This window comes from Protomyctophum parallelum, assembly GCF_964188405.1.
Source record: "Protomyctophum parallelum genome assembly, chromosome: 21".
In the NCBI taxonomy this organism is placed as follows: domain Eukaryota; kingdom Metazoa; phylum Chordata; class Actinopteri; order Myctophiformes; family Myctophidae; genus Protomyctophum; species Protomyctophum parallelum.
The window spans coordinates 17,737,992-17,761,516 of NC_139713.1; the positions used below are offsets into that span (position 1 = coordinate 17,737,992).

General features: G+C 41.1%; 2 protein-coding genes across 3 annotated transcripts; both read right to left on the bottom strand.

Annotated features, from left to right (window-relative positions):
- Window positions 1–635: 635 nt before the first annotated feature.
- slc35e4 (solute carrier family 35 member E4) lies at window positions 636–8,052 on the bottom strand. Of its 2 annotated transcripts, none has more exons than XM_083793894.1 (3): window positions 7,942–8,052; window positions 6,107–6,717; window positions 636–4,082 (listed from the first exon to the last, which is right to left on the bottom strand). In XM_083793894.1, the coding sequence occupies exons 2-3, from the start codon at window positions 6,696–6,698 to the stop codon at window positions 3,544–3,546; spliced, it is 1,131 nt and encodes a 376-aa protein (XP_083650020.1). In that variant the 5' UTR covers window positions 6,699–6,717; window positions 7,942–8,052; the 3' UTR covers window positions 636–3,543. The 2 variants fall into 2 exon arrangements, with proteins under 2 accessions (XP_083650020.1, XP_083650019.1); XM_083793893.1 differs by having other exon boundaries at window positions 7,893–8,040.
- Window positions 8,053–12,274: 4,222 nt separating this feature from the next.
- Window positions 12,275–22,635, bottom strand: osbp2a (oxysterol binding protein 2a; the record flags this gene model as incomplete). The annotated part of the gene is given in 13 exon segments (XM_083793272.1): window positions 12,275–13,634; window positions 13,843–14,051; window positions 14,339–14,523; window positions 14,878–14,973; window positions 15,507–15,610; window positions 16,049–16,169; window positions 18,427–18,672; window positions 19,517–19,651; window positions 19,777–19,846; window positions 20,965–20,990; window positions 20,992–21,074; window positions 21,361–21,481; window positions 22,504–22,635. Coding segments are annotated over 13 exon segments (1,671 nt in total). The 3' UTR covers window positions 12,275–13,491.
- Between the last annotated feature and the right edge of the window lie 890 nt (window positions 22,636–23,525).

Consider the following 23,525-nt stretch of genomic DNA (forward strand, 5'->3'; position numbering starts at 1 on the left):
GATGATATCTGAATCTTCATTAAACATCTAGGAATTGTCATTAAATGCTGTACTAATTTGGAGAGCATGTGCAGTTTACCACACACAATGGCAGGAAAGCAATGGGTTAAAATCTAGAAGAAGAAAAAACAAAAGAAAGAGAAAGCGAATAGCACTGCCTTATTCAGGCAAAAAGTTGTTGGGCCACTCAGTGACACCCAGTTTGCAGTGAATAGACATCTCCATATTGAAGGACAGGACATACACTCCCCTGTATGTATTCATATATACATTGACTCTATTTTGGCAGTAGTTAAGAGTAAGCCAAAACAGTGTCATGACTTTATCTGAAATAGAACCTGTTGGCTCTAACAAAACGATTATATAAATTAAACAGACGGCTCCATCAAGTGGTCAGTGCAAGCACATACACTACAACCCCATGTGGCATTTCATAGCATTATGGCCCTGCAGTCTCAGTCTCTTTAGTCTATATTAATGGAATTACATTTGACCATGTACATTTTTGGCATATTTTGGGGGTTAGTTCAACTGAAATAACACAAATGAAAATTGTGTGATATTGTTTTATTATTTTTTTTAAGGAAAAAAAATAATATATGTACTTTTTGGCAAAATAAGACAGGAGACACTAATTGTCGTTCTTGAGTCAGTATATTTGAGCCACCCATTCATGACTGGAAAATACATAAATATAATAAAATAACTATTTACATCCAACAATCTTTACAATCAAAACAGTATGTACACAGAAGCCACACGCTTTGAAGGTGGCATCTCCTTAACTTGTCAGTGCAATATACGCTTTTATAACCTCCCAAAAAACAATACCAATGAAAAGCAGCAGCCATATACCGATCAAACTATCAGAAATAATGTTTTAACAATCAAAACAAAATTATCTGGAATGGGAGTAGATCATTAATGTGCAAGGGCTGATATAGCACTATACAAATATGACATAGAAAATATAATAAGGTGGTCATTTGTTTGCAGTCAGCAGTGTATCGTTTACCATACACGAACAGTACATATACATCGAATTGAGAGGGCATATAATTCTGGATGATGCTACAGCTCTTTCAAGTATTGTAATAGCAAGAAATCTCCAGCTGTTATTCTTTCGAAATTCCCAGTTCCCACATCATGTTGGAGGTTGGTTATATCTTAACGAAGTTAACAGTTCAAACAACTGTTATGCTTACGGCAAAACATTTAAGGAGAAAACAAAGCGGCAGATGTTAGTATTAAAATATTGTCTATTATCTTTGCTACTCTGTGTCTTGTGCTTAGCTTGACTGCATGCAAGTTATCTGACTGATCATGGATGTGTCTGGAATGATGGGATGGAAATATCATAACCATACACAGCCCTGCAAATCAGATCTGAAGCAATTTCAGAAATATAAGTAGCTAAATTGTCACATGGATGAGATTTCAATGTGTGATGATAAGATAGTTTTATAAGCTGCTCTTTCTAAGTTACTGTACTTCTAGGATAAAATAATGGCAAGTTAAAGCCTTGGACTATTATGACCAAACAAAAACAATTACATGCCGTTCTCACATCAACATTAATGTTGATGTGAAAAAATAAAATAAAAAACAACATTGCCCAGTAGTAAGAAGCCAGCTTTCTAGTTTTACTGGTTAACTAAACCAATAATCAAACAGAGGCACCTGAAGAATGGACATACTTTAACAGAGACCAAACAAGGGATAAACATCTTTTTGGCATACAGCTAATTTATACTTACATGACAGGACAAACTCGATGCATTTTTATGGAATGACAATCAAATATGAATTAGCCTTTTTTTTTTAGGAGGTAACCAGAAAAGAAGGCCTTTTTCCTCTCAACACTTCCATGGGGAACAGATTGCCTAAGTTGGGTGAGACTCCTTAGAGAATTTCGAAACCTAATAATATACGCAAGTATGCCGCAGTGAATACCTTTTCGTAAAACAGTAATTTGTTTAATTCCAAGGAGGTTGTTTTTCTCTTTCCCCAACCAAAAAAATAATCTAGATCTTAAGTGGAAGGTTGCACTGAGGGTCATACATAGCACTGGGCTAAAGAAAGGACTCAGCCAGGCATTCTGTGCATTAGTAGCAGGCTAATGCTGCGTTCACTAGCAGCGACAAAGGAACAAGCTACAAGTCATTCTCTATGGAAGCCAGAGTCATGAAACGTACTACAAACTGACGTCCGACACTTGTGACTGCATGACACGCTACAAAAAATAGATGAGCTGGCTTCAACTTTTATCTGGCATTCCAATGACGCAGTGAAGCATCAATCATGATATTGTTTGACCATTTTCACCCCTACTCTCCATTCCTGTTCTTCTGTAAATGCTGTACACAGTGTTGCTCAATCCTGAATCCACACTGCGTACAGCAGCAATGCATCTGGCCACCCGTGGTGGCGTGGTCGCTTTGTAGCTTTTGTCGCCGATAATATGAACGCAAGAGATTTAAAAAGAGCTATGCCATTACATGAAAATGTTGGGTTTACAAACTTTGCATTTGTCCATCCTTTATGTCCAAACTTTATGTTGACAAAAGCTATAGCTCTACAACAAATTCAGCACCTCTGACACGCTTCCTTTTGTTCTCTCACACACACACGGATACACACAAAAAGCTGCCAAAAAAAAAAACAGTCTCCTGACAGGCAGGACCAGGTCATTGTTAGGTAACAGTACAAGTGCTTTACTGCATTTTCAATTACTTGTGCCCATCAAACTTCGAGGTGGAGTGCTCCCTACCAACTCTGACCTTAGCCATAATGGTCGGTTATCTGTTGTGCTTTCTACTAGCTCCAACCTAAACGCCAAAATAACGTTAGGTTAAATGTAGTGTACAATATCCATGCCTGCTCTCTACCAGCTACAACATTAATACATTAATATTAGTCCATCTGTAGTGTTCAATATCCATACCTGTAACAGTTCCGACCTTAACGCCATAATAGGCTATCTGTAGTGTACAATATCCACACCTGCCACCCAAACCATTAAGGGCTTGATATACATATACTTTGTTGCACAGTGTCAGGCACTGATAATAGCCTACTATCTAGTTGTAGATCGGTTATTTTCAGCGCACAACACAAGGAGGTAACAAAGTATAAATCTGGCTTTAGAGAGCCCTCTGTAAAGAACATTTTCAGTGTCGTATGAGTGACAGTGTGGACACCTTATGAGGTATCACATACAGTACAGTATTTTAGTGTGCTCATGCATGCATATAGTACCACTATAGACTATGTATGAGTGCATGTACAAAGGAGAAAATGCCAATGGTAACTGTTTAAAAGGCAACCTTTTTCTATGTCAGTCCCCAGTTCCATGAGAGAAATAAATAAATTGGCACAGTGATTAAAGTACAAAATAAAATACACTGAACTTAACGTGTTCAGCTGTGTCATCATTGACAATGGCCTCATTAGGTCACAGACCTCTCGCTACTCCCTGCCACAGTTCAGTCTGATTTACACACTCAACTTTATTATTCGCTGCATTCTCCTACTCATACGAGTTCAGTCCAGCTTGTCTTCCTGTTTCCCATGTCTTCTCTCCTGATGATCTGGCTCGGTGCATTCAGATGTATTTGCATTGTCCACACCATCTTCATTCCCAGTAGGTAGCTCGCCCTCTCCTATACCCTTAACTTTGGCCCTCCGTGAATCCAGATAGCTGGCAATAAACTCAGAATTCTGATAGATAAGCATGCCAGACAGTGTGAGCACCACCCCAGCACAACTGAGGGCAGACAATTCGCTGCCAAAGAGCAACTGGGAGAGAAGCAGGTTGCCCACCACACTCAGGTTGCCCAGAATGTGTAGTGTGACAGCAGAAGTGAGTGTGATGACACAGCTGCTGGCCAGGTTGTACATGACAGAACCCAGGCAACTGAGCAGGATGAAGACCCACAGGTGGTGGTCATAGTGGAATGGAGACTCGAGCACAGCCCAGTTTTCCAAGGCCAAAGCCGCCACCGACAGGATACAGAAACTGGGAATTGACATCATGTAGAGCAGGAAAACAGAGTTTATCTTCTCCTCCTGAAGAAGGATGCCTGAGAAATAACAAAGATATTTGTTACAAAGACGAGTATAAAGCAAATTCCGAAAAACATAGTGACACATTTATTTTCTAATGGGGAGAGAGTGTATTAAAGTAGCTTACTGAAACCTGACAACACAGTATAATAATAAAATAAAATATGCAAAAATGTTAATCTGTTTAAAACATTTAGTTGTCTCCAAATGTTGGTCCACATTATAGCATTAGCATTATAACCTTTACCATTGAATACTTCTTTCACCAGGTACATTTGACTATACAAATACTCTACCACTGTGTACATAATAGTCATGGAGTGCAGTGAAAACTGATAAAGGGGAGGCCTTGGATCTGTCCAGTACAACTAGGTTGAACTGCTTGCCACTGTGCACAACTAGAACATTGTGTAAACCCCAGTATCTTCTTGCTCATGGTCAGTACAAGGTGACAGGGGATCTTGCTCACTTCACTTCCCACACTTATTGTCCACGGCAGCCTAATGCTGCATTCACACACAAAGCAACAAGGTTCAAGTAATTTTCAACTGAAGACATCACAAAGCTACAAACTGATGCCGGACACTTGATGCTGTGTGACAGCCAGGCACGACAGATTACCAAAAAAAAGCTGACTTTTTTCAGCACGCCAATGACGCAGTGAAGCATCAATCAATCATGTATTTGTGTTTCACAATTCCTGCTCCATTCCATAAAAGGAAGACAAACTCCTTCTTTCTATACATCAGTTCCCTGTGCCATTTAAACCAACCCTTTTCATTTACACAGAGGGTTGAGGAGCAACACTTCACCTGCAACTTGGCAGTGGCAATGCTTGGTTGTTGTTGTGTAGCGTTTGTTGATGGTGCTGCTAGTGTGAACGCAGACTCAAACTGAAAACAAGCCTACTTCTCTGATCATACGGCTACAAACACTCTTCTATGTACATGCATTCAGTCTCTCAGAATACATTTATTTTAGAGACTGTACTTTGTGGTTTCTTTCTTCCCAGACAGCTACCATATTATGTGAACTAATGACATTAGTAACCCTAATCACCTGCACAAAATACATCACTTGAGTTGACCACAGTAGTGGACATTTATTTTCCCCAAAAATCTACCATTCCAGCGATGCCAACCTTGGGCGATTCACTCTGAGCACAGGACATTATAGTTAAATGATTCTAGTGAGGATACCACTTAACATAACACATGCCAGCTGATATCAATTTGAAAGTAAGTAAACAAATACAGATGGCTAGAACATAAGGCAACCTCTTAAGTCATGAGGGTGTCTGACTCTTTTGAGGAAACTTCAGCAAACCTTTGATTAAAGAAGAAATACTTTAATTTAATGTCAGTTTACTGTTTGTTAAAATCCCATCACTGCTGCAATAGCAATCATTTACTAACTGAACCTGTATGAATGCTGCACTGTCAAAACGACAACGCGATCCGTTTTGCAGCTTTTAATGCTTAAGTTAATGTTCTTGAAATGAGAGCGAATTACCTATATAACCCAGAACCATTAAAAGTTTGCCTCTGATTTGTATTCACTTGCATTTGCAGTACAAGCAACCATTTAACTCTCAGGTTAACCATGACATGTTTGTGGGAGGCTTGCTGTTGCTATAAGCTTCATACTTCATAGGATACCCTGAATGGTTTCCATGGTAAACAGAATGCAGGGAAACAAGCTTGGGCGTCATACACCTATAAAGATGGGTGTGTTACAAGGACAGAGGAATGAATCAGTGTGCAACTAAAATGTTCCACGACCTCAGACTGCATAGCAGTGGTCACCGTCTACTCTACACCACCACGAGGGAAACACAAATACACTCTGAAGTTAGCAGCATCAGGAGACATTTTCCAGAAAATTATTCCATCATTCTATCATGTCCATATCATAAAAATGACATTTAAAGTTTACATTTGTATAAGTTGCAGTTGTTACATTTGTTTTACTTAGAGTTAATGACAAGACAACTGAAACGACACCAGTGGTGGTGGATAATAATGATGATGACAGGACTTACTCTGCTGAATGCTCTTGACTCCTCTCAACATAGTGGCTGCAAACACAAAGAAGCAGCCGGTCTGATCGAACTGGACCTCACCCATGATGCTGAAAGAGGCTCCCAGGCATATTGGCATCATGGCCGTGTATTTGAGGATGTGGTGCTGTTTGCCCAGGACCAGTGTGGAGATGGCCAGCGTGAAGAGTGGAGTGGTGGTGTAAATCATCTGCGCAAAGGACAGCTGGACATAGTTCAGACCAATGTTGCCGAAAGCAATGCTGGCGCAAAACGTCAAGCTTAACATAAACACCTTGTATTTAGCGGTGGGTGTCAGGTCCTGCTCCCCGGCCCCGTTGTGCTTGATCATTCTCAGCTTGATCAGAGCATAGTCCACAACAATGGCTGTCAGCATGTGCAAAGCCGATAACAGTAAAGGGTATCTAAAGTTATAGACAGCAAAAATCCATTTGTTGAGACTGGAGATGGTAGTTCCAGTCACTAGCCATACAATGACGGCGGACAGAAGATGAAGCATCTCCGCGGGTGGCCTCCTCCGCGTCGTCTCTGGCAGGGTCTCCTCGCATTTTGAGAAGCCATCGGTGTTGATCATGTTCGTATCATCCTCGTCTCTGCAAGGTAAACACATACCGCTTGGCTTGACTTCGTAACGCAACGACACTCGCATCTCGGAAGAAAGGAACAACACTACAACAGTAGTGACACCTATCCCCAAAAATAAAAAAAATCAACCCGCCTGTGGCGAACTCACGAGTCTCACGGCTATTACATAATAATCCGGCGGTTAAATCCTAACGCAGGTTGAAAAATAAGCCATGTTCTTTGGCCGTCCCGTGAACGAACTTGCGTTTTTTTCCTGTCCCACTGAAACGAAGACACGTGCTTCTATTTTGCATTTGGCACACTGGCAGCTGGTTGTGTAACAGAAACGTTCCCTGGAGTGGATACTCCTTCTAGACGGGGACTGGCGTGATTGGTTTAAATCTTGGCATGCAAATCACAAGATGGCGCGATGACGACTTGGCTGAGCGTTGTCTGCGTTGACAGTTGTTTTCTTTTAGAATTTATTTTCAGACATCGTCGTTCATAAAACAGAAACAACGCCTCGCGGCACGGCCGCAGGGTACCCATAGTCACCCAGTTATAGTTTTAAAATAGCAACTTACTTCATCTGATCATGTATGCCTTATCGTCGTGTGCTCCCATCATCATCATGTGTGTCGCTATTAAACTGAACTCCTGAACTCGCCATACATACAATACAACTCACTCTGACTGACAATAAGCGGGTTTATAATTTAATATCACAATTCACAAAAGTATTATTAATGGGTAGCACAGCCATCACTGGATTCAGTCATGTAGTTCGCGAATCGCGGTACGAATAAAAATAGATCATGTCAAATAATTTACTGAAACACCCTGCGACTAAGTATAGCCTAAATCAGGGTAAAGAAAGGTACGAGCAAGGTTAGGTCATAACCTTCGTTTAAAAATGAGGTGACATTTGACACCCCCTCCGGCCGGGGTCGGTCGAACAGGGGGCAGCTGCACGTCGCATCATGTCCCCTGCCTGGCTTTTTTAGTGGCCTCAGCTTCTGTTGTTATGCTAAAATCACTTTAGCCCCGCGGCGCTAGCACTGAGGCTTCTACTGGGACTACAAGTCAAGAAGAAACTACAGCTGATTATGAAGCGACTCAGTGGAGTCAACAATGTTATATCATAATGTGACACTATCACACTACTAGCCGAGCGATCTACAATATAACGGTAGTTTAAACTTACATGGCATCAGTGTAGTGTATATTTTCGCTCTGTCTGCTTCTTTCTTTACCTTCTTCTCCTCGGAGTATCTTTCTTTGGTTTGACTGTAGCATCCAGACCATTCTCCCATAGACGGATAATAAACCTCGCGTGACGTTACACCGCCACCACCGCACAAGCCTTTCATGCAGTACCGGTGGAAAGCTTGCTTTCTGTTTACTTACTAGCTTACTACCCGGTGCTCTGATCCCACCCACCTATTCTATTGTATCCGGTCATTACAGTATTACCCGATTTTGCACGCACACATGCATTATGCATGCAAGTTGACGCAACGTTTCCGCATCCGCTCTTCTCCTCCCGGACAGGATCAGCAACCTGCAAAGTAAATTGACCCCACTCCGCCAGTCAGTGCAGCAACATAGCACAGTACTGTCATTGGATGCTTCATTTAAAGGGCAATATGCCACTAGTCTATAGTTATAAACGATTAGAAGGAACATAATCATGCTAAAACTACTGAAAAATAAAAGATATACCGGTAGGCTATATCTCTGTTTTCACACTCAGGATCTGTAAACCTAAATGTTTAAAAAATATATATATATTCATCATGAACTTTACTGGACTCTGATGATAGGACACCACTGTCAAAACTATACAAGGAATGATTTTCTCATTCATTTGTGTGACCCGTTTTGAACATTGAGCACAGTTTAGTAATTTCAATGGAAAAGGCTCGCTCAACTCAGTCTTTTAAATGTTCAGGCGTGTGCAGGGTGCAGATTCAACTAGAAAAAGTGATAGGCCTATAAACATGTTTTTTTGTTTGTTTGTTTTTTGCAACAATTTTCTTCATTTTGTTGAGGAAATGCAGAGCTAGATCACTCATGCATCTCCGAGGATAGAATTCTGGATGAGCAGGACATGTGCAGCATTTTGTACAAAACGGGCCACTATGAAAACTTTGGAATGCAATCTTAGCTAATCAGTGTAGAATCTGAGAAATCCAACAGACTCGTGACTACACATGACTACAGAGATCATGTATTGTATTGTATCCCGTTTGCGTGAGATTTGGATGAAATCTGTGCGAACAAAACAATGTGTTTTGCAGAAATCGGCCTCATGGTGGCGCTATAACCGGCAGATGTGGAGGGATGCAGGGAAAATGTTTTTTCCATGGCCTCTAGGGAGTGCGCATACAAAGTTGTATGCAGGTCATGCAGTTATAGGTAAAAACAGGAAATGGCCTACTGTGACATCAGCCTTGCATTCCCAATTGCCCTGTTATAGTGCCACAATGAGGCTGATTTGGAAAATAATTTGTGGCATATCGTCCTCGGCCTAGTGGAAATGTGCGTGTATAATTTCACGGAAATTGCACAAATTTTGTTCGAAACGGAACAATCATGTGAGCTTTGGAAGCCAATCTTAGACAATCAGGATGGAAGATGAGAAATTGTGCAGATCCGTGTTGATCACATGACTATGGAGATAGTGTATATGTATAGGCTACCGAATTGTGTGATGTATGGATAAAATGTGTATGAGTAATTACAGATGTTTTGCCAAAATCGGCCTCATGGTGGCGCTATAACAGGCCGTTGAGGAATATTTGGGGCAGAGGTTCGTCGTTGGCATCCAGGGAGTGTGCATGTGTGCAAAGTTTGTCATGAATCGGGCCGGAGATTAGCTGGTAGGACAGAAGGAAGGACGACGGACGGACACACGCACGCACACACACACACACACACACACACACACACACACACACACACACACACACACACGCACACACGCACACACGCACACACACACACACACACACACACACACACACACACACACACACACACACACACCGACGGAACATACTCTCTCCCCATGCCTTCGGCCTGGTGGAGACAAAAATAACATAAATTACAGAAAGATTGTTTAATAATGTTGAGGATCCTCAGAAGCAGTCAAACCAGACAAACGCGTTTCGGCACACAGGCCTTCATCAGTTGTCTTTTCAGTTTTCAGTAATGAAGATGTCTGCATATGAAAGATATTCCTCCTGCATGAAGAAAAAATAGCCCCTAATGTTATAATTGGAGATTTGCTTCGAGTTTCCTTATAGATAAAAACGTATAAGCCACGCAGCAAAGCCTATACGTGTGTTACGCTGCGCTACAGAAATATCTCAATGCTACAAAGTAAAATCCCCATGGTTTAACTTGATCCATTTGCACTCTCAGAATTAAAGTAACACTGAGAATTTTACAGCATATGGTTTATTTTGCAGTGTTATCCGTTTCTTAACATTCAGATTTGGGGTAGGCGACACACAGTTGCTTTCAATTCACACACACACACACACACACACACACACACACACACACACACACACACACACACACACACACACACACACACACACGCGGTACGTACCCCACATGAAGTTGAATGAGATTCGAGAATACTGCTGTAGAAGCTCAGCTGGCCTGGCATCCATATCAGACTATCAGTGTGGACTGTGGAACATGCTGTTCCCAGGACGGTAAATGAGAACACTGTAAAAATGCACAAAAGCTCTATAGGCAGAGTAGAGAACGTCCTGTCCTTTCACGCAGCTTTCTATTCCAACCCTGTCATAACCTTCTCAATGTGTGCTCTAATTAGTTCTGAGAATTCAATTACCTCTGTGCCAAAACTAATTTAAAAACTAAGACGGGAAATGTAGCCTACAGTTAAAACCATTAAGGGAAAAAAACATTCATAATCAGGTTTTGTTAGTAGAATTCCTATACTGTATAAAAAGGTTTGAGTGGCTCCTCATTGTCTCTGTTATTATGTGAACCACCTCAAGGACCCTTGGGGGTCCCCAAACCCCATTTTGAGAACAAATCAAATTAAATACAGAATAGAGTTCAAAATTCTTCTCTTCACACAAAGCTCTCAATGGTCAGGCACCACAATATCTCAAATAACTCATCGATCCCTATAACCAAATAGAATACCAGTGCGTTTACAGTATGCAAAAATGCTTACTGTCCCAACAATATCAAAAGTTACAATAGGAGGCAGGGCGTTTAGGTCCCAGGCACCTCAGCTGTGGAACTTTCTCTCGGCTTCGGTCCGTGGGGCTGACACGCTCTGCACATTCAAGACTAGGTTGAAAACCTTTCTCTACGACAAAGCCTATAGCTAGACTTGTCTCCAGTACTCGCTCACCCGACAAAGTCATAAGGGTGAGAACTGAGTAAGGGGAACCTCCTGCCAAAACCTGCACCTGTGTTGTGTGTCTGCTAAATACCATAGTCGACCTCTAATATTAACGGTCCTCCATCTTCAGGAAGAAAGAATAGAAGAGAGATAGACAGGGTGGGCTCCGAGGGGCCTGGTCCACATCTGGTCCAGGTCGTGCTCTGTGAGGCCGGGTCCACGGTCACACTTCTGATGGGCTCCATGAAGAGGCCTGGTCCACGGTCACACTCGGCAGTCAATTAACCCGGTCAATGCCAAACTTTTCATACACACCCTGGATGCCAACGACGAGCCTCTGCCCCAAATCTTATTATACCTATACCCTATTATAGGGCCACCATGAGGCAGACATTTTTACCTATAATTGCACCGATCTGCGTGAAACGTTGAATGCTCCCTAGAGGCCGACTTTAGTAAAACTATTTTTTTTATATTACTCGTCCCGATTCTGTCTAAATCCTGCACATCGTTACACAGTATCTCTATAGTCATGCGCTCAAGACGGATCTGTCCGATATTTCAGATTCCATCCTATTTAGCTATAGGCTTCCTAAGTTTGCAGGATTGTCCCGTTTTCATTTTGAACAAAAAGCCTCAAATCATGAATGCAGCGTGCAATTTACATGAAATATTTCCCGTACTTTCCTACTAGGCTGAGGAACAAATCCCACCCTTTTCACATTGGTCTGTTATAGTGCCACCAACAGGTGGATTTTTACTAAACACATTTGTGGAACAAAATGCCTCAAATCATCCAGTTGCCATCAAAGGCGTAAGAAAAAATTGCACCCTTTTCACATTGGTCTATTATAGCGCCACCAGGAGGCCACCATAATCTGACCTGGCCTGGTGGAGACCTGTGTCCGAGGGGCACTTTTTCTAGTTAGATTATCAGTTGACTTGTGTTAAAATGTTGGCAAAGGGGTGGCACTACTGGAAAGGTCATGGGGTCAGCAAATTCCTTGGTTATCCTGCCGGTAGCTTTTGAAGTAGGCCAATCTCGTTTGGGACCTACACATACAAGTGTTGGATGGGCAGACTCTCACAGAGAGGGCTCTCTTCTGACAGTGGTTGTGAAGAAGCACACAGTAATATTTTGGTTAGCTCAATTATTTTATTGTTTCCAAGTCATAGGGCACAAAAGGTGAGTTCACATCATGTTAAGTGAGAATCTAAATACAATCTGCTAGTTGATGAGATGGTGAGATTATTTTTGTGCTAGTGCAGTGTTATTAAGTAACTGTAAAATCATGCATAGCTACTCGTTTGTTTTCACAAAAACTTAGTTGCATGTGTAATTGCCACCAGGCAAATGTAAATACAGTATGTGCATCATCTTATCTCAGTTGCACCTCTACTACAATTACATAACTTATAATATTCTGATTCTTAATTTAATATAAAAACGAGTATAGTTTAATTGTATTTTGATTTAAAAAATATCAATTTAAGATTATGCTTACACAAATTGAAATTTAGTTCTGACAGAATATATACTGTAAATGTTCAGGACAACTGAGAGCAATCAATATGATCTGCCAGTAATAATACAGTACATGAGGTAATTCTATCATAATACTTTTGTTATAAACAGGCCAAAATCAAACAGGCTTTTTACAGTATAATACAATCATGATTCACACAGAATGCAGAAGTGAATGTAACAAGAGACACAGCTTGTCAATACAGTAATGTACTATATAGTACCAGCCAGCACCTTTTTTAAACTTTCCTTGATATCCTGCATTGAGATGTACCCATTTATTTACCTTTTTCTGGGTGTAAGCCGGGGGGGGGGGGGGGGGGGGGGGTAACTCAAGATATTATATGCAACCTGGCACAAAAATAGGTTTAGTTTACATACTATAGGATGCCGTCTTATGTGGGTCAATTATGCATACAGAGGGACCTTGGTATATATTATATACACTATACTAGTAATATCTATAACGAACCATGTCAGAATGGTGAATACACATCCCTAAAGACACAGTTTGTGTGATTAACAAAAATATAAAATGTTCTCATAAACTGAATGGAAGAAATTCATATTTCCACATTGCTGCAGTCCGTTCACAATCTGTTGTCAAAGTCAGACTGATGCTGGAGGAAGAGTTTGTTTCAGAACAGCTTTGAGAAAAGGTCATCCAGTGAGTGTAACTGCTCTCCTGAGAGATACCATCAGGTACAACTTATGATGAATCAGTGCTTCAATACGGCAATCCTGTCTCTGCGGTTCACATTTTCTTACCCGTAACTATACACACATTTAAAATAGTTCTCACACACATACACACGCAGTATTTGCATGTTGACCCTCTCTTAATCTGCCCTCAAAATGTTCTGTCAAAAACAGAGGCAGAGGAAATTAGAAGATTGCAGGACATTGTCTCCAGTCTTGATTTTCTTTAGCCTCCCAGTAGCCACCCTTGTAGACGTAGGCGCTCTCCCCTGTTGCATCGTCTGTCGTCCTCTCAAACCACAGTGGCTGGTGACCCTCGATGTCTTGGCCTGAAGGGTACCACAAGTAATTCAGTACATGCTTTTTTGATTTCATACTTTACTAACAGTTTGCACTGTTCTGTACAAAAGGATGTTAAGAGGATATACCCAAGAAGGCACTATGGTTTGTTTCCATTGTGGTCCTGCATGTGTATTCCATTCATGGCTGGGTGAAGCTGTAAAAGCCCCCCATTTCTCTCTCTCTCTGTATACATACCTTGTTCCAGGGCTTCGTTGGTTCTCCTTCTGTCCCGTCTTTGTTGTTCCTCTAGACGCAGTTTGTGGACATTAGCTTCATCCCACAAACCTGCCTCCATGAGGCGTTGGTCAGGACGCATACGGCTGTCAGTAGGGGCCACACCTTCTTCTGGCTCATTCAGCGTTAGAGCCAGGGTAGAGAAGAAGTGCATGTTCTCTGCATTATCCCTGTGCATTGGGCGACAGGTGACACAAAAGGAAGAAAATGTACACGGGTAGGCTAAAAAGATACTGTAGGAATGGGAAGGGTTTGTAAAGCTGATTTGTACTAAAATAGCAGATCTACAAACATACATGTTGAATCGCACCACACTGTGAGCTTGTAGATCTGCTATTTTCAGCACATGACATTACTGCATAACATCTGTGTATGGTGGCATATAAAACTTCACAACTTTAGCAAAAGTGGTACAGCTTTTCTTACAAGAAATAGAGTGGACTGGAAATGAACATACGGTAGTGGGTATTTCTTCCACAGCAGTTTTGGTGGAAGAGTCTGATAAACCATCTTTTGCTTGCCTTCAGACCCTCCATTTCCTTTGCTGCTTTCCACTATCTTGGCGCTCTCCATCTTGTCGTCCCACGTTCCAGACAAAATATATTGTGCTGTTCCTTCACCGTCCTCTACCACCCCTGTTACCTTGAGACAATGGAAAAGATAGGGTAAAATGTATTGTATTGAATTCTCCTGACTCAGTTTGGTCATATTGTAAGGCGCCATGTTTTGTCTTCTCTGCATTTAGCATTCCATTCAATCAGACAAAGTAATTTATAATTTATTACTAAAATATATCATTTTACAGTCTACTTTCTTATGTCTTTAAATATGCACAAGCAAGTGTGTACTAGTTAACATGAGTGTGCATTACTTTTAATATACCCCAATGGGTGGAGTATGATGCAAGAACAAAAATAATGGCCACCAATATAGTCATTATAATTAAATGAATCTTCAAAGAAGCAAGCGTGCAAAGACCGAAGGGATGATACTTACTTTGCGCGGGACCTCTCTGGAAAAGTAGGTATAGGGGGTAAACTTGAGATGGCAGGTGTCCTTGGTAGTGCTATTAATTATTTCAATGTCACCAGACTACAAACAGAAGAAGATAGGGTTTGAGAAAGAGAGTAGGAAATTAAAGAGAGAGAAATGCTATGAGATACAGTATTAACCCATTTAGACCTGAAGCATCTGTGTCGCCTTATAGCTTTTAACCACTTTATCCATTATTTTAAATGTTAGCTGTTGCAAAATAGCAGATCTCCAAGCTCATAGCTTGGATTAGATCTGAGAGTTTGTAGAACTGCTATTGTTGAAAAATCGTGAAAAATGTGTGCAAATATATGTTCTTTCCCAGCAAAAGATGTTCACTGGAACAACATATTTTCAGATGGGGGTCGGCTGCCAATTATATATAATTTTGGTGGTCCTTGACATGAAATAGTTTGAGCACCGCTGATATAGAAACATGGGTTTTTCAGAACACTTTTTATTGTTTTATTTAGAAGACATTTGTAGAATCAGTTCTCATATCTAAATGGATGAACTAACTGACTAACAAACTGGAAGCTAGAGGAGCTGGACTAGAGGATGAAATATTATCACATTTATTTAACATAACACACCTGATCGATCCACAACTTTCCAACAATGATGTTGTGCACAGTGGAAGTGACTTTGCTCCAGATATAATGATTCCCACTTGAGTGGAATTCAAGGTGAATACAGCCTACAGAGAAACAAAGAAGATGACCAAAGAGTGCACAATAGTAACAAAAGAAGAATTCCCTCTGTATTCTCTTTAAAGCTGCAATCTATAACTTTTTTTTAAGTGAATAAAATGTTATGTTGATTGTTGACCAATCTGTGCTAGAGTATGTTATTATCACAATATAACTCAACACAACTGTTTGTGTGGTGTGGTCGTGTACATGCTCTTCTATTTAAACATTTAGATGCTGTGGTTAGATAGGACCACTACTGGTTGACAAGAGGTATTGCATTAGGGTCATTAATAGTAATTTATCCCCTGGTTTGAATACCATACATAGGGCATAGAAGTTTACAGATTGCAGTTTTAATCTACAGTATTTCTGCATTCGATTTTTCATTGCATGATAATTGTCATATTGTCAGAATTGACAGCCATATTAATACTTGCTCTCACCTAAAGGCATGACGGAGATATATTTCCCACGAAACTTGCTGTCAATGGTAATGTCCTGCCTCAGGGTCCAGCCTCGTTGTGATGTCACATGGTGTGCAGCGGCGGGGGGGTGATGACTGACCTGAGAGTGGAAGAATGGCATCTATTTTTCATGCAAAGAATCATTGCTCTTCAGTGTTTTCTGTGCAATTCTTCATGACAAGGACACTAATTAGCATAGCATTGTTTTCAACGAGGGTGGCGCAAATAAGAGCTATTTTAGGCATGTGTGCAACATGCCAACTGTTTTAAAGTATTGTACAGTGACAACTAAAGACTCTGTAATGTTATGTTGTACTAACATACTATCTAAAATAAAGGGATTTAAGATCATTAAAGCTGGGCTGTTGCCTGAGTCCAGTGCATTCTGCCAACTTCCGGTCCAGGACTTTGTCACTGTTCGCTATGCTCTTCGCCAATAGAAGTCTATGTAGAAGAGCCGCCATTGGACTGGCCCCATGAAATGAACGGAGTTCTCGTAACTCTGTTTTACTCTATGGCTCTGCTGTCCAGAGCCCGGGCAGGGGCCTTTTTGGGGCGGTTCTGGATAAACGTGGGTCAGACCGACTCGACACCGGGCACTGCACCACCTGTGGTGGGGAGGAACGTGTGTGTTGAATTTGAAGTCGGTGGGGCGAATGGTTCTCGAGTTACGTGGTTTACACACGTACGTACAGATGTACAGAGACTTGGTGCATTTATAGATATATTTAACCAATGATATGTATAAATAAAGCTTATGACTAAATAACTAGGCCTACAGTGGGTCTGTAATAATGTGATAATACCAGTGGTGGAAAAAGTATCAATGTAGAAATATTCTGTTACAAGTAAAAGTACTTATTGTGCAGAATGTCCCACAAGTTCAAAATGTATAAAACATTTTGTTGAAGATCTACAAGCTCTCAATTGTGAGATTGTATTTATTTATTGTATTTTCTTCCCCACAATCTGTTTTAGTATTTTTCATTAATTTACAAAAAGGTCATGAAAAGGTGAAAGTGATCAAGAGATTGCAAGAACATTAAGCAAGACTTTCACAAAGACAGAATGAAATCAAAGACAAGAGAAAAATGAAGGGAAACAACCTAATACGATAACGAAGCCCCAAATAGTGCCGTGATCGCATTAGGCTCAATTAGTCTCCCAACCACTATTATATACTGTAGATCTGCCATTTTCAAATGGCCGAAATATATATGGGGCTGATTGAAGTGGTTAGTGTGTTTTGTAATAAACCAAATCTACAAAGTAACTAGTAACTCAAGTTTTCATTTAATTGTAGTGGAGTAAAAGTACAATATTTTCCTTTGAGATGTAGTGGAGTATAAGCAAAGAAGCGGGTGAAATACTCCAGTAAATTAAAAGTAACTCCAAATTATAGCCTACTTACAGTAACTTACACTACCTATAGTAAAGTGTACTTAGTTGCTTTCCACCACTGGATAATACTGTTCTATCCGTGATTATAGTTATGCCTCCATATGAGTCTTTACTTAGAGTTCTGGTCACTATGCAGGTCTATTTACAACACAGTTTAGTAAGCAAACCATGAAATCACCTGTTGCAGTCTGTCAGGGTAACCATTTGTAAATCATGTAAAAAGAGCCATGTATGGCTCTGTCTCCACTAACCAAGTGTCTCATCTATTTGGGTTCTCTTGTTGTGTAAAGGTAACAGATGTCTGAAATTGGGGTGGGGTCCCAGAGCTCTTGCCTTTTGTTAAATAAATACATTCATTCCACTTTACCCTTTGGAAATTGTATAGGTGAAGCAGGTATAGGCTACATTAACTCCTGCCACGACAAATCCATTTAAGCACAGGTACTTTTCTGTGCAGTGGAGTAAAATAACTAAGTACACGCACTCAAGTAGGCAACTGTGTCGTTATTCTTTTGTCTCTTGGTCTGCTGTATTGATCCTCTCCGCTCCTATATGTCAGCAATCACCATGTTATGTACATACTCCCAATGTATGAATGAACCATTGTAAAGCGTTTTGAGCACTTGGAAAAGCGCTATAAAAATGCAATAATTATTAAATGTATGAAAAAAAAAAAAACTAAAAAAACACAATAAACAATGTTTTAAAAAAAAGAAAAAGTAGTGCAATCTTGAAGCATTTTTACTTTGCTGGAGTATTTCCAAATTTCTATACTTTTACTTCTAGTCTTCTACTATAATGTCACTTCTACCTTATATACTTTGCTTGTAAATAATTCTACATAATGAGCACTTTCTACTTTTGGGTAGGCTACTTTTATACTTTTTTTCCACCAGTCTCTCTCTCTGTGTGTGTGTGTGTGTGTGTGTGTGTGTGTGTGTGTGTGTGTGTGACACCTGTTCAGAGATGGAGCGATAGCCACACTCATCTAAGCTGTCCAGCTCATAGGTCTCCCCCAGGAGAGGGTTGAAGGGCTTTGCCGAGCGGTGCGTCGTGGTGGAGTAGGAGCTGACGGAGAACGCAGCCACCAAGCACATCTGCTCCAAGGAGGAGCCGCAGTGGGCCGCCCGGTCCAGAAGCTCACTGTACTCCAGGTCCTCAGTCAGACGCTGCAGCATCGATAAGGGCTCGTTGAAGTTCACCTGCAGCATGTTAAAAGGTTTCATGACATTCATTCATTTATTTTTTATCTTTCGTTTTATGACCTCAATTACGTCCCAAACAACCTGAACTTTGAACATTCAGTGGATTTTCTGTGGTCTAGATTACATTCCGTGTCTGTGAAGCCTTTTTTGAGCTAGAAAGAAAACAGGCAAAACAGTGAAAAGAGTGACATCTGCTGGCGAATCCCATTGTCATATATGGGATTAGCTGGCTCTTACGGTACATCACACTCCACAGCAAAATCAGAGACCACCCCAGACCACAGAAAAGCTACTGAATGTTAAAAGTTCAGGTTTTTTGGGTGCAATTGAGCACATAAATCCTAAACATTTTTATTTTTTTTGTATGTCATTTGTATGGACCGTAGGGAGGAACGCGATATTTCAACACTTTACAGCCGTTTAGGTTTGATTCACTTGACCTGCATTTGAGTCTTCGCCAGTCATCAAATTATTGGCTTTAGAAATGCGACAAAAAACAAAATAAAATCTCCATGAATTCAAGGCTTCATGGGGTGTGTAATTGACTGATTGAAAATAAGTTATTTTTGTGGTGAACAATCCTTTAACCCTGGTGTTCCTTGGGCAATCATGGGCATGTATGTGTGACATTCTTTTTTTTTCAAATAAAAAAAGAATCAAAGAAATAATAAATCAGATATTTAAAAACACATTTCTGAAATAGTGAAAACCGCACAAGAACACAATGGGCTTGCAGAGCTGCTATTTTCACTACACCAATAATCATGCGACCTGGAGCTTATAGAACGGAGACAAAAACTAGGCCTCCATCATAACAAGTTGATAAGTCAAAAGTCTTTACAGGCATGGGTATCTTGGACAGCTCTTTGCCAATGCAGGTCCTCATGATGCTCCATAGGCTGAGAGAGTAATGGGGTTTGTCAGGGATACGGTTGCGTCGTGTCCTTTGTTGTGTGTGGTTCGAGCTGGTTGAGTCCTGTTAAAAAAAAAAAGAAAACAGTAGTTGAGCTACTCTTAATGTAAGCATAGAGCTACAGCTGGTAACATCTGTAATGCATATTTCATTTTTTCTTAATGAAGATAAGTCTGCTGAGGACTTACGTTGTCATTGTGGCTCCAGTCATTGGGAATTCCTCCACTCATCATCATACTCTGATTGCTCCCTGAGTGCCTGAGATCAATTGCATTCACAAGATTTCATTAAACAACTTTGCTTCATCTACCTATAAGAACCTTCCTCCATTAATGCACATTTATTATGACACGTCGAGCACTGAGGTGGCTTGAGGTTGTGCATGTCATAATTAACATACACATCGGTGCAGCGGTGGAAGGAGTACTTTTTTTAAGTAGTAAAAGTATCAATACTGTAGTACAGTGACCTAGAAACACTCTTTTACAATTATGTGTGGTATTCAAGATTTACTTGAGTAATAGTGCAAAAGTATTGGCATCAAGTACCCAAAAGTAAAAGTACTTATTATGCGGAATGTCCCGTTAGGCTGTTATCATTGTCTAAATTTAGAAAAATCTTTGAAATTGTCACGGTTGGCAGAGGATAGAACCCAAATGCAAGAAGCCACAAGCAGGAGAGTTTAAATCAACATATTTATTAATTCAAACTAAAGTACAGCTTACAAAAATATTTGCAAGCACAAAAATAGGAAAGTAAAAAGCTAAACTTTTCAAACACAAAAGCAGTGATGCCCAAAATGCAAACAGTTCAAAAAGTCCAAAAGGCAAACCTTACAAGAGGCGCAAGCAGTAAAGTCCAAAATCTCTCAGAGGAGAAGGAACATGACAGGAACAGAAAGTATGTGTGTGTGGAATGAGTCCAGTCTTATAGGGAGCAGGATGATTAGAGAAATGTCCTCAGGTGTGAAAGGGGCATGGCACTGTTGGACTAATGAGGGAGTATGAGCAGGTGTGTGGCAAGGACTGAGAGATAGCATGGAATGTGGGAGTGGCTGACATGGAAACATGGTCTCATTGGTCTGTAGGGAGACAGACCATGACAGAAATACCGGTAGCAGAACTACAGGCTACAAGTTTGTATACATTTAAATAGGGCTGAAGTGGTTAATGTATGTTTTGTAATAGGCTGCCGTAATAATCCAAATCTACAAAGTAACTAAACTCTTCAAATGATTGTAGTGGAATTAAAAGTACAATATAAAATTGGAAATAGTAAAGTAAAAGTACCTCAACATTGTACATGTAGCCTACTTGGTTCCTTTTCACCACTGCATCAGTGCATGGAGCTGCTCCTATGTAACGCCTCTTACTTACTTGTGCTTTGTGTGGTTATTGGCAGTCAGTCACAGATATGAATGCAGGGGACTCTTCCACGGCATCAATGAACTCATTTTTCCTCCTTTGAGTTGCCTCCACATCAGCTGCTGCAAAAGTGCAAAAGCAGTGAGGTGATTGAGGGCACTGCTTGTGGCGCAGTCCTTGTATTACAGACAGTATAAAATATCAGCCACAAACCAACATGACATGACTGCAATACCACTGCTGAATTAGAAGGTGTATTCATATTTGAGAGCTGTAATTTGTTGAGGATGGAGAGAGAGAGAGAGAGAGAGAGGAGAGAGAGAGAGAGAGAGAGAGAGATATGCTGAGGCACTTTTAACCTGTTTGGAACTGGGATTCTCCCTCCAGGCTCTTTCTAGGCTGTTGTGCCGGCTAGCTGTCCAATGGTCTCCTCCAGATGGTGGATATGTTCTCTCTCATGCTGCATGCGGGGCCTTTTGCCACCTCCGGCTGTGTGAGTTTCTGCTATTTCCAAAAGGTCCAGAGGAGCCTGAGGTGTCAACACACAAGATCTAGATCCCATCAATGTAGACCTCATAAGCGGTGAGCACCATTCACTAGGAAAGATGTAATGGCACCTGTTGGCCTTCCCATTACAATGATCACTGTTGCATTGATCAGTGTGTGTGTGTGTGTGTGTGTGTATGTAGTGTGCAGCACAGTAACGTGGAGTGGCACTGTGCGGTTCGAATCCTAGCTTGCAGTGCCCCCAGCTTGGCCTGTCGTTAGGCCAGGTAGGGAGGGCAATCTCTGTCACTGCACTACACTAGTTACACTAATCACTATTGTAGTCGTAGTCAGGTAAAAAAGAAGCAGCTGGTGATGTGTATCAGAGCAGACATGCGCAGCTAGACCTTCCCTAAGACCAAACCGTTGTGGTCAGCTGTGAGGGACATTTTAAAACGAGTGTATTACAATACTTTAACAAACACATTTTAAAGTGTCACACAATACTCATCAAAATATCCACAGAATATAAACATACAATACTGTAATTAGTACTCAATTTCCCATGTTACACAAATCCAATGTTGGTAGGTTCCCTACATACACATACCCACAGTTGGTATGTGCTCCCTACACTGGAGCCAACAATCAACCATCAAACAGATGGAAACAATTAAGTCAAACAAAGCTCATTCTCTGCAACATAAACCATGAAGTTCAACCCTGTTTGTTAAGTTCTGTGTTAGTGGCAGGCTGAACTGCCACATGACTCGTTGACAGCATTCAGTTTGTTTGTCATCAGTGGATCCCTGCAGTTTCTCCAGTACAGTAGTGTCACTGTTAAGCCCTATAACCACACCAAACGGTTGCAAGGAGTTAGCGCTAAAATCTTGATCCTTTGGTGTGGCTTGGGCCAATATTGAATTCCATGCATTTAATCACTAGGGTCAACGTGGGTCAACGTGCAACAAGACATATCGCACCGCAGGGACAACGCTAAAACCGTCTTGACCTTTTGGTGTGGTTAGGGCTTTAAAGGCCAGCACACACTGCAAGATTTTTAACTCGTTGCAGGAAATCAAGCTTAATGGACAAAGTCTTGAGTGCCCGCTGAGTCAGTGCGCAGTCCTCTTGTGGTGCAAGACTCTCATCTCCCGAGTCATCTTCCACCAAAGGTGGAGGAGAAAGGAGGGTCATGCATGTTCAAATAACATTCATGAACCTATATTCATAAAACATACAGCCAACTGAACTGAGGGATAATTACATAAATTACAAACGACAGTATGACACTCGGGTATTTCTGAAGGTCATACTGTCCCCAGTTATTTTTCCATTACATAACAGCGCCACTACAATAGGCTGTATAGATGTAAGAATAAGTATAAACCAGTAAGACGCCCTGAGGGGTGAGAAGCGACCTCACTCTAGAGGTCACGCCTGGCCTGATGCCGCCGCTGCTCGTCGGGCGATGGCAGACTGCTGGGCGAGCGCTGGCGCTTTGGCATGGGATCACAATGGGATCAACTTTGACCCAAAAAATCCACAATGAATTTATGAGGTCAGATCAACGTATGGAATGAATTCTGTACTGGCCATATATGGAGCGTGACTTGAGTGTACAGGGTTTGATGAGGTCAGATCAACATATGGAATGAATTCTGTATCGGCCACATATGGAGCGTGTCACGAGGCATGACGGACGTCTCGTGCAGGTTTTCATAGTAAACTGTGACCCGCGGTCGTAATTAGGCCGGAGGAGTGAAGAGAGAGGCTTTTTACGCACTCTCATCCACATGTTCCTTCCTCTACAATAACCAGAAAGCTATGAATGAACGTGGTTGTCCTGGAAACACAGGACTGTGCCATTTGGGAGGTTGAGCTATTTATAGCAGCTGAAGTGAGAAGAAAAACAAGATGACGCACGCCTTACACGCTGCCTGCACTCTCTCTTTCCTGTGTAGGCATGAGGAGGTAAAGCATCAGTCTCAGCTCTTTAAATGTACGACACAGAGACTCAGGGACGTGCATACATAGACATCAAAAGGGGGCTTCAGCCCCTGCCCCTTCACCCGTCTGTAAAACAA